Raw genomic sequence first — 14,842 nt, forward strand, 5'->3', positions numbered from 1 at the left:
GCACCCAGACATATATGAAATGGCGTTCATATGTGGTAGTATTCCTTCCTGCTCCTTATAGCAATCACTTATTCTCAGAAGTATATCATGTTGTTATCCTTATTTTAGACTGCATAAATAGAAAGTTTGTTACTGTTCAGAAGATTATTCAGTGCTTTTCCATATCCAGCTATGTTATGACTTCCTGTGATAGTGATTTATACAGTATTTGTTCGAAATCTAGCTTAGTATGTCTGGTGTATGAAAATCATGGTGCAAAACATTCTTATGTGATTTAATAACATGCAATTTAAACATAAAGGGACAGATTTTGCTCTCATTCACAAGAAGGTGAATACAGTCTATATTAATTATGCCCCTGATTCTCCTCTCACATTGGAGTTAAACTGGTATAACTCCACTGATCCTTCCAAAATTATTCCAGATTTATACCAGTGTAAGTATCCAGCCTCATGCATTTGGCAGTTATTCATGCCTTTTCAATTAATACATTTATCATTTATGATTTTAAATTATGAGGAATCTTGTATATTACAAAATATGTTGTTCCAGTGAAACCATTGAAAGTCATCAACAGTTTGTGGGAATGATTAACTGAGATCACTTCTCCGATGCAGATCCAATATCAAGTTATTGAGTCCAAGGGGACAGTATTTAAAAAATGCATGTCCCAAAATTCACAAGAGAATTGTATGATTCAGCTTGGGTCCCAGTGGCACATTTCTATTTGAAATGGAATGCTGAAGCATGTAAACTCATTTATCATAGCTGATCTCTGCTCCTCACTGTGATTTTAAATTACCAATGCTGGGTTCCCAGTGAAACCCAGATTAACATATTGAATTGATTTACTTAACAGGGATTTTAACATATCCTTGTTATCTTGTGGGGGTGGGGGGGAAGGGGTATTTTTACTTCTGTTTAACTTTAAATGCAGTTTTTTAAATTATTTAACCCATAGTTTGGTTCCTATTTTCCAGGTTAGTAACCACCTGGGCAAGAAGGGCAAGACCTAGTTCTTGGACAGGTTGTAGTGGGTTCCGCAGCTAAGGCTGAGATTGTGTTTCTAGAAGTAGATAGCGGAAGGGTTTCTCAGCTGGAGGAGGATTTTGGGAAATGTGTCTGGAGAAAAGAGTTCACAGGAGTGTTTTCCAGCTGGGAGGAGAATACTTCTTTGGGGGTATTGTGAAAAAACTCTGCAGCTGGGGTGAAAGGAGTTTGAAACCAAGAACCATGAACAATTGAAAGGAGGTCAAGTATAGATAACAGACGGGAGGGTACTACAGTATGGATATAGTCAGATCAGGACACACATGAGGTTTGCAGGCATATCTGGCAGTTGGAGAGGGATTCAGGGCACTAAGGGTATGTCTATGCTGCAATTAAAAACCCATAGCTGGCTGTACCGGCTGACTCGGGTTCTCAGGGCTCAGGCTAAGGGGCTGTTTAATTGCTTTGTAGATGTTTGGACTTGGGCTACAGCCCAGGCTCTGGGACCCTGCAAGGTGGGAGGGTCTTAGAGCTCAGGCTGCAGCCTGAGCCTGATTACAGTCCCTTTGTCCAAACCCTGTGTGGACGTAAGTCAGCTGGCATAGGCCAGCCGCAGGTGTCTAATTGCCATGTTGACATACTCTAAGGAGGATGATTAAGGAGAAGGAGTTGGAAACAGGTGCTTGTGAGAGAGAGGCATGACATGCAAGATTAAACCACAAGTTATTCCGCTCACTAGTAATCACTAACATAGTAGGGAGAATAATTCCTTTAGGAATAATAATTTCTGCAGGAATTACTGAGTGAAATCCTATGGCCTGTGTTACACAGGAGGTCAGACTAGATGATTGCAGTGGTCCCTTCTGGCTTTAAATCTACGAAATGTCTGTCAGGGAAATTCAGCTTTTTAAAAGTTAATTATAATTTCTTACTATAAAACATGTTTAGTTTTTTTTGTGAGTATCTTTAAAAACTAATCAGATGTAAGGAGGAAAAAAAGCCACCATTAGATACTTCTGCTATTTAATCCCCCTTGTGACTTCCATTATGTGAGTTTGACTTTATTAATAATGTAAAAATACTCATGGAGGAAGAACAAAACTATGATAATGGCCAGAATCTGCTGATGGTTAGTTTAAAGGAACACCATGGTAGATAAAGTCATTAAATGAACATAATCGGTAATGTATTTACAGAAGTAAAATAAGCTGTAGTTACTTTATATAAATGTCTATGGATCACATGTTTACATTCAGTTTTGACCATAGAAACTACACTGTGGCAAAATGCCAGTTTCTGTATGGTTATGTGTGTTTATTAATGTACTTTACTAGCCCCATACAAAAATTACTGAAATTAAATTTGCATTTCAGAGTACTGAGCTGTTATTATTTGGGCATGTAGAATTATTTGTCTGTTTTAATTTCCATAAATGTCATTAAATGCCTCTTTTTACCTTCAGGTGAATAGTCAATAGAAAAAAACAGTACAGTGAAAAATGACCAACAAATTGATTTACATACTTGTGTGAATTATTTAACAAAAACGGAACTCTTCCAAAGAGAGAGTGACCCAAAAAAACCTGAATTTTGTTAAATGAATTTTAAAAAACAGAATTACGCAAATGAACAAAATTGAGCTTAATAGACATTTATGTTTATTATGGAGGCACTGGCCATGGGTTTATAGTTAAGGCTGCATTGAGCTTGAGACTTAAAGCAAGGATTCAACCTCTTTGTTATTTATGGATAATAAAACTTATCCCTAATATTAAAGCACTTGATCTTTGAATACAGAATCAAGTATCTGATAATTTACATGTAAATTTCTAAATTACTTGAGTTAAAATTAAATTTAAACGGGTCCTTGAAAATTTTTTGCCCTCATTGGCATTTTTATTATTTTTGTTTTGTTCCAAATGATCTTAATGATAGAATAACAGAATCTTCCACATAGTTAAAACTCACTAAAGTCTTGTGTGTAGACTACCATTTGAAGATTACAATTAAGATAAACTATCAAGTGTTGTTATAACTGCTAATCATGATTATAGACAGAACCAAGTCACTAGTTCTGGTCATTCTTAATTAAGGCCTTTTTGCTGTCATAGGAACACAGTCACTCATCACCCTTCCTCTTCCTCTACTTTGTGTGTAATGAGTCGGTGAGATAAGAGAGACTGGACTTGTGTTAAGATTTCTCATTGGTGGATGACTTGGCCACAACTATCACTGCTTCTTGAAAGTTTTTGGGCTGCACGCTAGTCTGGGCACGAATGCTTGAAAGGGTCTTCATGGCACTACTGTCTTGGCTCTGCTGTCCAGTGAGGCAGCACTGCCAAGGGAACTGAGCTCAAGAGTGCAGAGGGAGACTTTAATGGACAAAAAGATTGGGACTCAGGGACTGGGAATCCTTCCCCTAGATCCCACTCTTCATGTGCCATTTGTCTCCCTAACACAGTCCCCCTCCAGGCCTGTAAGTATCCTTGTTTTCCTCTTCCTCTACCCTTCCCCCTCCACACACACACACATCCCCACTCTTAACCCCCAACTCTCTCTCTCTTAAGATGCAAAGTAGGTTTACAAAGGGCCCGAGAGACTAGGTTGCCAAACTCCCATTGAGCATTGAGTTTCAATGGGAGTTGGGTACTTAACTCCTTAGGTCCTGTTTAAAATCCCAGTCTAAACTTGGTACAGTCTCTGTCCTGCCAATAGATACGCCAGGCTTTCTCAGTTCAATTTTCATGACAAGCTCTATATTTAGACACAATAATAAGGTCTTACCCATCCCCTATGTCCTCCTCTGCTTGTCCTTAGCGAAATATGTATTCCGTCATCACTGAGAAGCACAGCTTGCATTTTTAATGTTATGCTACCGGCTAAGAATCATTCACAGAAATGGTTCAGTAAATCTCTTTATAAAATGAATGAACTTGAGCAAATTGTTAGCTTTTCAGAAGTCAATTCATGAACAGAAAAGAGGAAAATGTATCCATTAGATTATTCTCTTAATTGTTCACCCAAATCTAAGTATATTAACGAATCCATAAAAAGATTTAATGTTCCTTGTGTATTTTCCTTACTTCCTATTGCATTGCTTGTTTGTCCATACAAGTTAAAATACTAATACTTTCCAGGCTACTAGCCAAATGGTTGTTTAGACGGGTGGATGTATACATGTTTCAGTCTCCCAATGGTTAAAGATTTGAGAAAGCTACGTGTACAATTTTTAAATGGCCAAACAGATTTTTTTTCCCCAGTTCTGGTTATAAATAAATAAATAAATAAAAAAGATGTATATCCGTTTGCAACCTGGACCAAATGTTTATGGCCTTTGTAAAGTGCAAAATGGGGTGTATAATGAAAATGCTGACACAGCATTAACTACAGCAGGCACAGGTGGTGCCAGTATCCTAAAGCTTCCACAGTTTCTACATGCTATAAATAGGATGCATTTGTCAATTTCTTTGTGCAGTCAGATTGTACTTACTTTTCACCCTGCACCTGTGTGCCTTTGTTTCTCAGTTACCGAATAGCAACAAAGCCTTCTCAGTTCAAACACTTCTATGTACCTTTCAAAGATGAAAATTTCATTAAAGTAATGCCATCTAATTTAATAATTTTAACACACCTGATAGCACATTAGGAGGAGTTTTTAAAGGATCCACTTTGACATTAAATACATTTAACTCTCACCACTTATGTACAACTTTATTTATTTATTGAAGCTCTTTAAATGAAAGCTTTTAGCTGACATTCTAATTCAACTTCCTCCTCAAATGTACTAGCACCAGTTATAGCATTATGCTCAACACTGATTTAAAAGCCTTTGCGCCCTCTTTACCTTCCTCAGTCCTTAAAAGGGGACCTTGGGTGATATAGCAGAACTGCTTGCTATTGTCTTCAGAGATATGAATGGTAACAGTAAAGAAAATAAAATGTACCGTCTCGTCAATTTGGGTTTTGACCATGATTCAAAGCCCATCAACGTCAATAGGAATTAGTCCTTATGTAAATATCACTTCCAATCCTGTGCTACAGTGATACCAACTCCTGTATCTATATGACCTACACCAAGTTTAAAATGTGCTTCTTTTCTCTGAATGCACCCAACCCCACAGAAAATGGAAGGTAAATTCGGGTACCTCAAGGGATCAGCAATATCCTTTTAATGATATATGTTGAGCATTTTATTTTCCAGTAAATCATCTGGATTCAATCTTTAGCTGGTTTTCGGGAGTATATGAGAGTGGAGGAAGGTATAATCTGTAACACTGAGACAAAATGTTTATTGAGTTTATAGTGTTATTTAAAATGTCCTCTAGTTAATTTGGGTAACTTTGCTGTTCTGGCTAGTGTCTTCCAGCATGGACAGGGCATAACTTTTAAAAAAAACGTTGTTGAAAGCTCCTCTTTAGCCAGGTAGTTGTTTGCTTTTTTTTTTTTTTTTTTTTTTTTCAGAATGTTATGAATAGACTTGGAAGGCTTAGATTTTTGTCAGTAAATGTTGGTGAACGTTGATTTCACCAAACACACAAACAGATTAAAAGAATATTTCTTTCGGTGATCATTGAAATTTACAGATAGGCAAAGAAAAATGCTGCCGAGAATTTATTAGAATTTAATTTAAGGATATTTACTTTGTATATTTTGACATATGATGTTAGAACACAAGATGATAAGAATGGCCATTCTGGATCAGACCAATGGTCCACCTAGCCCAGTATCCTGTCTTCTGACAGTGGCCAGGGCCAGCTGCATGTGAGAATGAACAGAACCAGGCAATTTATTGAGTGATTCTTCCTCTGTTGTCCAGTCACAGCTTCTAGGAGTCAGAAGTTTAGGGACACTCAAAGTATGGGGTTGCAGGTTGCCATTGATGGGTCTATCATCCACGAACGTATCTGATTTTCTTTTTTGTAATCCACTTATACTTTTGACCTTCACAATATCTCCTGGCAATGAGATCCACAGGTTGACTGTGTGTTGTGTGAAGAAGTACTTTCTTACGTCTGTTTTAAACCTGTAAATTGCATTGGGTGACCCTTGGTTCATGTGTTACTTGAAGGGATAAATAATACTTCCTTATTCACTTTTTCCACACCATTCACAATTGTATAGACTTCTATCACATCGCCGCTTGGTTGTCTCTTTTCTAAGATGAACAGTCTGAGTTTTTTTAATCTTTCCTCATATGGAAGCTGTTCCATACCCCAATCATTTTTGTTGCCTTTCTCCGAACTTTTTCCAATTCTAGTATATCTTTTTTGAGATGGGGCAACCACAACAGCACACAGTATTCAGGGTGTGGGCGTAATATGGATTTATGTGGTGGCATAGCAATATTTTCTATTTTATTATCTATTCCTTTCCTAATGATTCCTAACATTGTGTTAGCTTGTTTGACTGCTGCTGCACATTGAGCAGATATTTTCAGAGAACTTTCCACAGTGACTCCCAGATCTCTTTCTTGTGAAGTAACAGCTAATTTAGACCCCATCATCTTGTATGTATAGTTGGGATTATGTTTTGCAATGTGCATTGTCAACATTGAATTTCTGCCATTTTATTGTCCAATCACACAGTTTTGTGAGATCCCTTTGTAACTCTTTATAGTCAGCTTTGGCCTGAACTATCTTGAGTAATTTTGTATCATCTGCAAACTTTGCCACCTCCCTGTTTACCCCTTTTCCCAGATCATTTATGAATATGTTGAAAAACACTGGTCTCAGTACAAATCCTTGGGGGAACCCCTCTATTTACCTCTCTCCACTTTGAAAACTGACCACTTATTCCTACCCTCCATTTCCTATCTTTTAACTAGATACTGATCCAAGAGTGTACCTTCTCTCTCTCTTATCCCATAACTGCCTACTTTTTTAAGAGCCTTTGGTGAGGGCCTTGTCAAAGGCTTTCTGAAAGTCCAAATACACTATAGCCACTGGATCACTCTTGTCCATATGCTAGTTGACAGTTTGTGTTTAAACCATTATAAAGTTTTCACTTTATATATCTCAGTGTCTACTGTCTCTAAATATGGTCTGACCCTTCATAATTTACCACAATGATGAACATTTAAATAGATAAAAATAAAAAAAGCTTAAAACCCATAATTTTGTTCAACTGTGAAAATGTAAATATATAATAAAATTAAAAATGCTTAAACATAAGCATCAATATTACCTGTCCCAAAAAAAAAATTGCAATCTAATTCTGCCAAGCCTAGTTATGAAGCATAGGCAAAATCCTGAGGTCTTTACACAGGTCATAGACAAGTAAACATTTTGCTGATGCGCATAAGAGTTGGACTGAGTAAATCTGTGAGATTTGACATACTGATATTATAGTTATAGCTGATTTAGGCCTAATATGATTGAGAGAGATTATAAGGCTAATACGTATCTATGACAAGTAGTATTACGGATCACCAGGGAACTAAGCAGATTACATGTAGTTCTTCATGCACCTATGATTAGGGGCAAATCCTGCTCCCTGGGCAGCTGCAGAGGGCCATGACTACAGAAGAACTGCTGTGAGCACAGCTATATTGCCTGATAACATTTTAAAGAGAAGTGCTTAAAAATATGGTCCATTTCCCAGTGTGGATAGGCCTAAATATTTTGCATGTATTCCTGGATCATGTATACAGTGTTTTTTCAAAGTTTCTCGCTGTGTCAGGATGCAAACTTGAGTTCTGTAACTCTCAAATTGGACACTCTTGGGAGGCAGATGCCAGTGCAGGTCTTTTCTTTTATTTCCAATGTAAAATATCTATTCTTAAAGCTTAAGGTGAGAAGTGTCTTTGGGAGAGACATATACTTCTTACGAATAGAAGAGAGATGGCAGATGTCTCTCCCATTTCAAATATAGCATGAAGAGTATCACCTTCACCTCCAGTAGATCACCTCAGTACATTTCCTACGTATCAAGGTGCCCTTGCTATAAGTGATTTTATAGAGAGTTGGACATTGTTTACAACAGGCTGAATTTGTCCTAAGGTGATATGCTTTGCCATTTGGGGAGGAAGAACTACCATTTTCCATACTCACTGGTAAATCTATAGATTCACATCAGGATGGGACACCAATTTACCCAGAATGATTGGTGGTATTTGATGCTACCTGAATCAAATCCAACGGATACCGCCTCACCCCCTTTTAGCAGGCTCAGTAAATAGCATCACTAGGATGTAAAACAACAGATTAACAAAACTTTAGCATCCAGAATTTATCAGTGTGAAAGATCGCATCTAGGTAGCAATGAGCTACAAAACAGTTATGCATTGAAATGTTAAACTTTGTTTAAGCCTAAAACTGTTGGGGGGGTGTCAAAGGAGGGACTCTGGCTGTTCTATACATCAAAACGTCTGAGGATGTTTTGCTTTATGTATAGCAAATGTTCTGTGCCACCCATCTGTTCAGTTGGGTATACAATGAAATGAGAGCAGTAGCCAGCTACTGACCATCTAGAAAGACTGAGCTTGGTCACATTGAAGGACAGTTTTAGAATTTCCATTCATGATGTGAGGATAAGTTTTGAATCCGCTCCTGTGTGTGTGTATTCAGCAACAATTGATAGAATCTGTATAGTGGGGAGTAGTTACCTCAGAGCACAGGGTCGTTCAATATAACAATAACAATTATGAATCCAATTCCTGGCTATATTTTGAAAGTCATTATTTGTACAATGCCATGTGTGCATGAGTGCTTTACAGACCAACAGAACACATGGGGCCTGATTCTACTCACTTCCACTGATGTAAACCTCTGGTAATTCCACTCCAGGCTATAGAGTCAGCCTCATTTTCTCTGCCTGGTCCAATGACTATTTATACATTTTACCCAAAGTGGAACAACTTCAATAGGAGATAGCGATGGAGCCCACCCCAGAACACCGCATAGAACTCATCTGGGGATGGGAGACCTGAGTTCAAGTCCTGCTCCAAATCAGGCAGCATGAGGATTTGAACCTGGTCTCTACCTTCCTGGGACAGTGTTCTAACAATTGGCCTTTGAATAAAAGAGGTGTGGGGGAGCAGCACTAACTCTTCCTTTTGTCCAGGTTAGCTGTGCTCAGAGCATGCCAGCTGGATCAGGCCCTGCAAGCAAGATAGGCAGGGAATGCTTAATTTGTGAAGTCTGCCAAGGTTTAGGTGTGTGCACTGGCAGAAATTTAGGCATCTCCAGGGTTTGGCTACAGCTAAGTGGAGGTTTTGAGGATCTCTAAATGTTGGACTTAGATTCCTAAAGTGGCAGGTAGTTAGGCACTTACATCTCTTTGTGAATCTAGCAGCAGGCCAAGAGTTCCTGTACTGAAAAGCATCCAGTGTAAGCTTTATGATTTTACATTATCAATATAATTGACTGTAGATGCATTCTTCTTTTCTTGCCCTTCTCATTAACAGGTTATCCACCAGCTCAGACTGTCAGAGAACGAGAGCGCTGCGCTGCAGGAACTCCTGGACTGGAGGCGAAAGCTGTGTGAAGAGAGAGGAGACTGGCAGAAAATCCTGCACAACACCGAGCAAAGAATCACAGCTCCTCCCCCACCTCCCTGTAAAAAGCCAACTCTGCTGAAGAAGGCAGAAGATACACCCTGCAACAGACTGTCTTCAGGGATCTGGGATACCACTATGTGATTTCAATTGGTTTGTGTGTGGAGTATTAGAAGTAAAACCATCTAACGATTTCAATCTGCGGAGTCAGCAGGTTTCTGCCCCTGCAATGCGTGCAGGATTCTCTACAAGCATCCATTCAAGAGCACAGGAAGCAGGAGTGACATAGATCTGTTGTGTGTGTGCGTGTGTGTGTATATATGTGTGTTTATTTCCTTTTTTATATATGGGGACAAACTGCACTATAAGTACATCGGTTAAAAATACAAGATAGTTACCTACTGCTCTCCCATGGACAATGAACAAATTCTGTGTTAAGTGAGTGAGGATAGGAAGACGTAATTGGCAAACAATTTGGAGAGATTGGGGAAGTTTGTGTGCACACTGTACAGCTGTTTTATATAATCCAATAATATGATGTTTCTTGTATCTCAATGAACGGTTTTATTATATCACCTATACATACATAATAGTTCTTTGTAGATGTCTGTGTTTTATTGGAATTGCAAACATGATAATTATATACATGTTTATTACTGGTATTTTACAACTTTATGCAATTGGTGCTGTTGTTCTTTCTTCAGAATACAGGTAATAAATACAGTACTGGTATTATTTTTTCATGGTTTATCCTTAATAATGGACTTAAAGTTTCAGCACTGTGGTGGTGTTCTAGCACTGGCAATGTCAACCTTAGAGTCAGATCTTGAAACCCTTGCAAAACTGTCATTTGCCAGTGATGGTTAATGCTGTTCACATTCAAGAATTAGAGAGCTCTGCTTTATTATGCCCCTATGTTTCTGAATGAGTGGACTCTTAATTTCATCTTGAAACTTATTTCATCCTGGGTTATGTGAAAAAAACGATGTACTCATTTAAACTCTACGTCTGGTTATAATTCATAGCTGATTGCATATAAGGTCAGGAGTCAGTGGAAAGATACATAATAGTAACTAGGTATGAAAGTACAACTTTGATTTACTGATCTAAGCCACAAGGCTTCATGGAGATGGGTGTATTAAAGGATTATGTCCCTATAGTGGTACAAAGCATGTTTCATTTATACCTTAGATTTCATGTAATAAAATGGTCTCATAAATTGGAGATTCTGGTTGGAAGACATGAGTTCTCTGAGCAATGATACTAATATGAGAATAACATGCTGCTGGAAGCTAGTCAGCTACTGTATGGCTGTCTCTGAAATATTTCTTTGCCATTAAAATGGCATAATTTATATATCAACACGCACATATATAAAAAACGGATTTTGTCAGGGGCTGCTTGCTTTAGGTCCTTGGCCTATCTAGAGCTAATGTGAGACACTCTTCCTGCTGGCCTGCCTTTTTCAATCCTATGAGGGAGATAGGGGAAAGGGGATGTATATATTTTTTAAAATATATTTTAAACTAACATTTTAAAATTTAAGCTAAGTTAAACATTGGTCTCTGGCTGGAGGTGTTTTGACAAGCAGTTTTTAATTTGGCTGTGAGGGGAAATGTTTTTCTCTCCACTTGACAGAAATTTCAGATTAGCTGAGAAGCTAAAATGCAATCCCATGTTTGCTTTTGTTTGGTATGGGCTTTTTAGGGAGGAGCTCTTAAAATTGTAGCCCTAAGCCCCAGCCTGTTGTCCAGCTGCCTAGGCAGAACTATGTCTTCTGTATTACTAGAGATTCAAACATTCAGGATAATCAAGTAAGGGAAGGGACTGCAGTTATCCCTTAGGCCAGTTCTGTGTGGACTATACTGTAATACTTAGCTGGGCCTATTTACCCCAACTGAGGATGTTGCTCATGAGGGGATGTGGCAATGACATGCAACCACAGAGCAATTATGCCAAAGCCAAGATTATAATGCAGAAATCCATGGTTTTTGCTTCCATGCTCAAATTACTAAGGCTTATTGCCCCTCTGATATGTCCTTCAAATACCTATGCCTGAAATTCTATCCATACTGTCAACTTAGACAGGAAAATACATTTATTGAATGTAATTCAAAATGGTGTTAGGTGGACATAAACTATGCGACCCCATCTACAAACCTACCTAAAAGCTGTCTTAGAGCTGTGGTCAATCTCTGTTAAAAGAACAGAGATGGGATCAAAGCAATAGTCTTCACCCTTGAAGAATTTTATAACATGCTAATACGGCGCCTGGAAAATGAAAAGATGCTAGCCTAGCATTATAAGCTGTTTCACTGATACAGTTACATTTAACAAATTGATACAAAACTGATGTAATCATTCTGCTATTGTACACAGGGTAATACAAGCATATTACTGCATTTCTATTGGATGCGGAAGGTTCTTGATTGCATTTTCAGGATCTGAAGTCAGAAAGGTAGCTTCTGGGGTTCCTCCTTAAAGCATGTAACCACAGTCTAAAAGTGCAAAACAAACCACAAATAATATGGAGATATTTTGATTGATAGTGAGCCCAGTATCAACAATGAACAGCTTTTAATGTTGGAAGGCTATCAGACGATGCATTTAAAATGCAATAAAAACATGTTTAAAAGATTTCTCTAATTGCATTAAGATACTCCAGAGTGTGAATTATAAGGTAATAATTCACACCTACTGTGTCCAGTGGTCCCGTGGCCTTTGGCCTCATGCCTAACAATGCAGTTGGTGTGGAATTATTAGACCATAATTCACACCCTACCGTGTCTTATTGCTTAAATAACCACATCCCCAGAGGTGTCTTAAAACTAATATTAAAGTTTATATGATGGATCAAAATATGTTTACAGGGCTGGAAAAACATACTATTGACATTTTGAAATGTCGAAAAGTAGTTTTAGCAGAACTGTATGGTGCTTGTAAACTAATCCCCCCTGTGGAATAGGCACCAGCCAATTAGAATGTTTTTTGAGCGTATGTCGTTCTCTCTTGTACTTTACAAAGTAGCTTAGACAAAAAAAGCATTGTGAGTTCAACATTCTAAAGGGATAGATTGAACTCTGTGAACATTCTTGTGCCGCCAGTTTCCAGTGAACAATCTGAAATACACTTTATACTGCAATAAAGCAAGTTATCTCCACATTGTGCCTGATTGTTTCACACATAAAACAATTACGCAAACTGAACTTCATGCAAATTGACAACTGGTACAGTACATAATGCTAAGAATTAGACACATGCTTTACAGCTTATGAAGTTCCCAGCATGGGTCTAAAGTCAACAAGAGTAAATGAAAACAAACAAATACATAAGTTAATAAATAATGGGGGGGAAAACCTATTGGCATGAGAGAATTTTTAAAGCTTATGACCATTCCTCTTTATTCATGAAATGGCATTCAGTGCTTCTTTATTTTCTAAAGCTAGAGTCCTAGTATGGATTAAAAGCAATACCCTGTTTCCACTTTTAAAAATTGGATGTAGATGTCCAGAAAAATACATGCACAAATCTTTCCAAAAGAACTGTGTATAGCATGAAATGATAAGCCTTTTAAAACTTGGTATTTTTTTTTACAAAACAATAACATTATTGTTGAATAAGTGAATTAAATTCTCCCTTCTTTGCCAGTGATCCTTTTTATGTCTTCAAAGAAGTTGACTAATGTTCATTAATAAGTTTATTACATTGCAGGTCTTTTGTGTGTAGGACAAAGAATTTCATTAACTAGCTGAGAAAGCATAATAGAGTGTAGCATAGTACTGAAGTGATAGTAATAGCCAAATTCACTGTAGTTTTTAATTCTGCTCTAAACAGTATTCAGGTCCCCAATAATCACCTTATTTTCCTCTCTATAAAGCTTGCTAATATCTGAAATGTTCTGAGAAGCCAAAAATAAGTTCTCATTTGCCTGTTAAATCTTAAATTCCAATAATTAAACTCTGTACCTACGAGTCATAAGAACATAAAAATTGCCATACTGGGTCCATCTACCCCAGTATCCTGTCTTCCGACAGGCCAATGCTAGGTGCCCCAGAGCGAATAAACAGAACAGGTAATCGTCAAGTGATCCATCCCCTGTCGCTCAGTCCCAGTTTCTGGCAAACTGCATCTCTACCCATCCTGGCTAATAGCCATTGATGGACCTATCCTCCATTAATTTATCTAGTTCTTTTTTTAACCATGTTATAGTCTTGGCCTTCACAACATCCTCTGGCAAGGAGTGCCACACGTTGACTGTGCGTTGTGTGAAAAAATACTTCTTTTTGTTTGTTTTAAACCTGCTGCCCATTCATTTCATTTGGTGGCCCCTAGTTCTTGTGTTATGAGGAGTAAATAACACCTCCTTATTTACTTTCTCCACACTAGTCATGATTTTATAGACCTCTATCATATCCTCCCTTAGTCGTCTCTTTTCCAAGCTGAAAAGTCCCAGTCTTATTAATCTCTCCTCATACGGCAGCCATTCCATACCCCTAATCATTTTTGTTGCCCTTTTCTGAACCTTTTCCAATTCCAATATATCTTTTTTGAGCTGTGGCGACCACATTTGCACACAGTATTCAAGATGTGGGCATACCATGGATTAATATAGCAGCAATATGATATTTCTGTCTTATTGTCTATCCCTTTCTTAGTGATTCCCAACATTGTGTTCCCTTTTTTGACTGCCGCTGCACACTGAGTGGCTGTTTTTAGAGAACTATCCACAATGACTCCAAGATATCTTTCTTGAGTGGTAACAGCTATTTTAGACCCCCTCATTGTATATGTGTAGTTGGGATTATGTTTTCCAATGTGCACTACTTTGCATTTATCAACATTTAATTTTATCTACCATTTTGTTGCCCAGTCACCCAGTTTTGAGAGATCCTTTTGTAGCTCTTCACAGTCTGCCTCGGATTTAACTATCTTGAGTAGTTTTGTATCATCTGCAAATTTTGCCACCTCACTGTTTACCCCTTTTTCCAGATCATTTATGAATATGTTGAATTGGACTGGGCCCAGTACAGACTCCTGGGGGACACCACTATTTACCTCTCTCCATTCTGAAAATTGACCATTTATTCCTACCCTTTGTTTGTTTCCTATCTTTTAACCAGTTACCAATCCATGAGAGCACCTTCCCTCTTATCCCATGACTACTTACTTTGCTTAAGAGCCTTTGGTGAGGGACCTTGTCAAAGGCTTTCTGAAAATCTAAATACACTATATCCACTGGATCGCCCTTGTTCACATGCTTGTTGACCCCCTCAATGAATTCTAGTAGATTGGTGAGGCATGATTTCCCTTTACAAATTGACTCTTCCCCCAACAAATTATGTTCATCTATGTGTCTGAC

At 38.0% G+C, this 14,842-nt stretch overlaps 1 protein-coding gene across 13 annotated transcripts in view; it reads left to right on the forward strand.

Annotated features, from left to right (window-relative positions):
* MYO16 (myosin XVI) overlaps positions 1-10,215 on the forward strand; it is a 602,174-nt gene extending 591,959 nt beyond the window's left edge. For 12 of the 13 annotated variants that reach the window (XM_075129766.1, XM_048854910.2, XM_075129771.1 and 9 more), the window contains one exon: positions 9,394-10,215. In XM_075129766.1, coding sequence (XP_074985867.1) covers positions 9,394-9,627 — 234 coding nt within the window. In that variant the 3' untranslated portion in view covers positions 9,628-10,215. The remainder of the gene's footprint in view (positions 1-9,393) is intronic. The other variant, XM_075129773.1, reaches the window with a different exon arrangement.
* Positions 10,216-14,842: the final 4,627 nt, after the last annotated feature.

The sequence above is a fragment of the Caretta caretta genome, chromosome 1 (assembly GCF_965140235.1).
Source record: "Caretta caretta isolate rCarCar2 chromosome 1, rCarCar1.hap1, whole genome shotgun sequence".
Classification (NCBI taxonomy): Eukaryota; Metazoa; Chordata; order Testudines; family Cheloniidae; genus Caretta; species Caretta caretta.